This window comes from Papilio xuthus, unplaced genomic scaffold, assembly GCF_000836235.2.
Source record: "Papilio xuthus unplaced genomic scaffold, Pxut_1.1 DF825946.1, whole genome shotgun sequence".
In the NCBI taxonomy this organism is placed as follows: domain Eukaryota; kingdom Metazoa; phylum Arthropoda; class Insecta; order Lepidoptera; family Papilionidae; genus Papilio; species Papilio xuthus.
Window position 1 is genome coordinate 2,453,525 of NW_013532703.1, and position 3,025 is coordinate 2,456,549.

The 3,025-nt window shown below is 39.6% G+C and overlaps 2 protein-coding genes across 2 annotated transcripts in view; both read right to left on the minus strand.

Moving 5' to 3' along the window:
• The window catches only part of LOC106123800 (uncharacterized), a 3,063-nt gene extending 2,686 nt beyond the window's left edge, over nucleotides 1-377 (minus strand). Inside the window, exons 1-2 of the mRNA XM_013320207.1 lie at nucleotides 291-377; nucleotides 7-208 (exon numbers count right to left, since the gene is read on the minus strand). Coding sequence (XP_013175661.1) covers nucleotides 7-208; nucleotides 291-345 — 257 coding nt within the window. The 5' untranslated portion in view covers nucleotides 346-377. The remainder of the gene's footprint in view (nucleotides 1-6; nucleotides 209-290) is intronic.
• Nucleotides 378-2,605: 2,228 nt separating this feature from the next.
• LOC106123801 (uncharacterized) overlaps nucleotides 2,606-3,025 on the minus strand; it is a 1,316-nt gene continuing 896 nt past the window's right edge. Inside the window, exon 2 of the mRNA XM_013320208.1 lies at nucleotides 2,606-3,019. Within this exon, the coding sequence (XP_013175662.1) occupies nucleotides 2,606-3,019 (414 nt within the window). The remainder of the gene's footprint in view (nucleotides 3,020-3,025) is intronic.

Genomic DNA, 3,025 nt, shown 5'->3' on the forward strand with positions numbered 1-3,025 from the left:
GGGGGCTGTTTCGTGGTCGTTGTTGTCGTTGTCGAGGGTGTCGCCTGCTCGATGCAGGGTACTCTGAGAGCAGTTGTGATGACGAATGCGCTGCTGGTCCTGACCTCCTGCTTGGCACAAGGCTCGGGAGTGGCCGGCTGACACGGCGGCAGAGTCGAAGGCGGAGGTGTCCTTGAGTTCTCACAACCGCATGCTGGCTTACCATTTACTAGAAAATAATAATAACCAATAAATAAAGACATCGAAAGTACAAAATATGAAGGTAAAATATTTAAACAAAGATAACTTACCAGATTGCATGGCCAAAGCCAGCAAAAGAACGGAGAACAATGTTGTCTTGAACATGATTATTGTTGTAGTGCTGTGAAGCTCTAATGTGAATTGTGACTCTACTTGTACTTACACTGTATTTATACAAAATCGTTTAGTTTGGATCATTTGGCATAATTATAATGGAATCATATAAATATTCTATTAGTGGTATTAAAGACATTATAAACGCATTACTGTGAAATTATCATTTTTGTTAATTTTGATAAAAAATACTAATCAATAATTTCTTTATTACTATTAAACCAGTTTCTTTTAAGGTAATTGTTGAGATAACAGTGTTACATGTCAATATATTTCGGTGGTACGAACTGGTGGCAAATTTGGTCCCATGCTAAAATAACGTAATAAATATTCAGTACAAGCGTTAGGGTAGGGTGCGGTTGGACGATCACCCAGGGCGCCAAACAGAAAGGGCGGCGCAACTCAGCGATTTACAGTATCCTATTCCTGTTAGCACAAGGCATGGTAGAAGAGGGCGCAGTAGAAATCTCACCCAGGGTGTTAATACAGCTAAAACCCTTACTGCATGGCACGCTTGCCTCTCGCCACTAAGTCCCACTCATTTCAGCCCATGTCTCTCAAAAGAAAAGGAGCTTCGTTGAATCTGTTTCCTTTAATATTATTCATGGAAACAGATTCAACGAAAATATTTACATATGAATGTTAACGTTATGGACTATAAACTATAATCTAACCTTAGTTTTAAAAATTCCAAAAAAATCCTATTGACTAGGTTCAAATGTGTCATACGAGTATACCGCCATCTATTGGCTACATTTTAGAACTGAGTCTTTTTTTTATGAAATTGAACTGTGTTGTTAACTAGCATATTCGCGTTTTAGAATAAACTCACAAACAGAGAAAATGATAAAGCAATGTAAAAAAGTTACATCGATTGAGAATCGAACTCTCCATAACTGTTTTCAGTATGTAATATAGAATTTTAGTTTTTACATCAACTGTATGTGTATTGTGCTTATGGTACTCTGGGGAAGATGGTTAATCGAATGACATCCCCTCGACAAATTAGTTCAGATTATAGGCTCTAGGCCGTCACAAAGGAATTTACATACGATTATACAAACCAACATACATTAAAAAACTTACATACTTACGAACGAAAAACCTTTGGTGAATCGGATAGATATCAAGACCGTGATAAGCATCAAAGTGTATTAATTCTCTGGTAGGAAGACGCCCAAGCTTTGATTATATGGATGAGTAAACGTTGATATGATAAACCTGAATTTCACATAAATTTTATTAAGGTATTTTTTTTATATCATAACGCGGCAAACGAGCGAGCGGCCACCAGAAATCGCTGAAATAGCGAAGTGACCGTTGCCCATAGACATACGCAAATGGATATGCGTTGTGTACCTTTAATCGACGGAGGAGAGGATGCACAGAAAGAAAATATTTTCCCCTTCCATGTATCCTCTCATCCGGAAAGTCCACTTCCACTTCCCATCCTTTCCTAATGAGAAAAAGGGTAGGAAGGAAAAGAGGACTAAATTAGGCCTCCGGGACGCACACTCATCAGACGAAACGCGGAATTTCTTCCATTTGACGCCTATCTTCTGTGTGGTCGTGGTACTTCACCGGGCGAGCCGGGCCGATTCGTGCGAAGATGTTAAAGCTGGCTCTACCACTGTTTAAAGTAAGTAGGTATTGTAGCTATGAGAAAATAAATAATAACGATAACTACGCGAATGCGATTATTTTATTTATGTTAAAATCTATTTTCTGCTATCGATAAAGTAATAGATGTTGTAACAAAAAACATTTGAGAATCTATCCCGAATAATACATTAATCGTATAGCACAAATACATATGTAAAATCTGCAAATTATCTGAAAACTGCGCCGTTTTGTCCAAAGTGCAAGTGAATTGAAAAGAAGAAATTTTATTGTAATCATTGAATAATGAGAGCTAACTTCCGAGTTTTGACTCGTTTGAGTAGGTTTTCTTTTACTAAAAAAATAGAAAATGTACTTTTACGCATGGACATATCGTAAGATAGATTAGTATAGTCAGAGGTTGGTTAGCTTAGCAAAATCACTTGGTTAAAAATTAAATAAACTTTTTAACAGGTGAAACATGTATTTTCTTAATAAAAATGAAAATTCTGCTAGTAGTAAACATGTATGAAGCACAAGTAATTTTGAGTCTAGATGGATAATACTCAAAGACACATATTACGAAACCTTTTTTTATTTAATAAATAAATATTAATTAGGACATTCTTAATCATAAAAGGATTCCTATAAATTAGCTGCGTGCACTGCAAGCGGGCACGATGTCGGAGCGCTCGCAGCTCTTGCTCTGGAAGTTGAAGCCGAGTCCCGACGGGCAGACCATCAGGATGTACACTCTGTTGCGGCACATCAGGAACTGGTTGCAGCTGCCCACACTATAGGGGTAAATGTCACCGTTCGAGCAGTCAGTCCTGGGAGCGGCCGTCGAGGTAATGGGCGCTACTGTCGTAGTGGTGGTGGTTGTGGTCGGGGGCTGTTTCGTGGTCGTTGTTGTCGTTGTCGAGGGTGTCGCCTGCTCGATGCAAGGTACTCTGAGAGCAGTTGTGATGACGCATGCGCTGCTGGTCCTGACCTCCTGCTGGGCACAAGGCTCGAGCGTGGCCGGCTGACACGGCGGCAGAGTCGAAGGCGGAGGTTTCCGTGAGTTCTCACA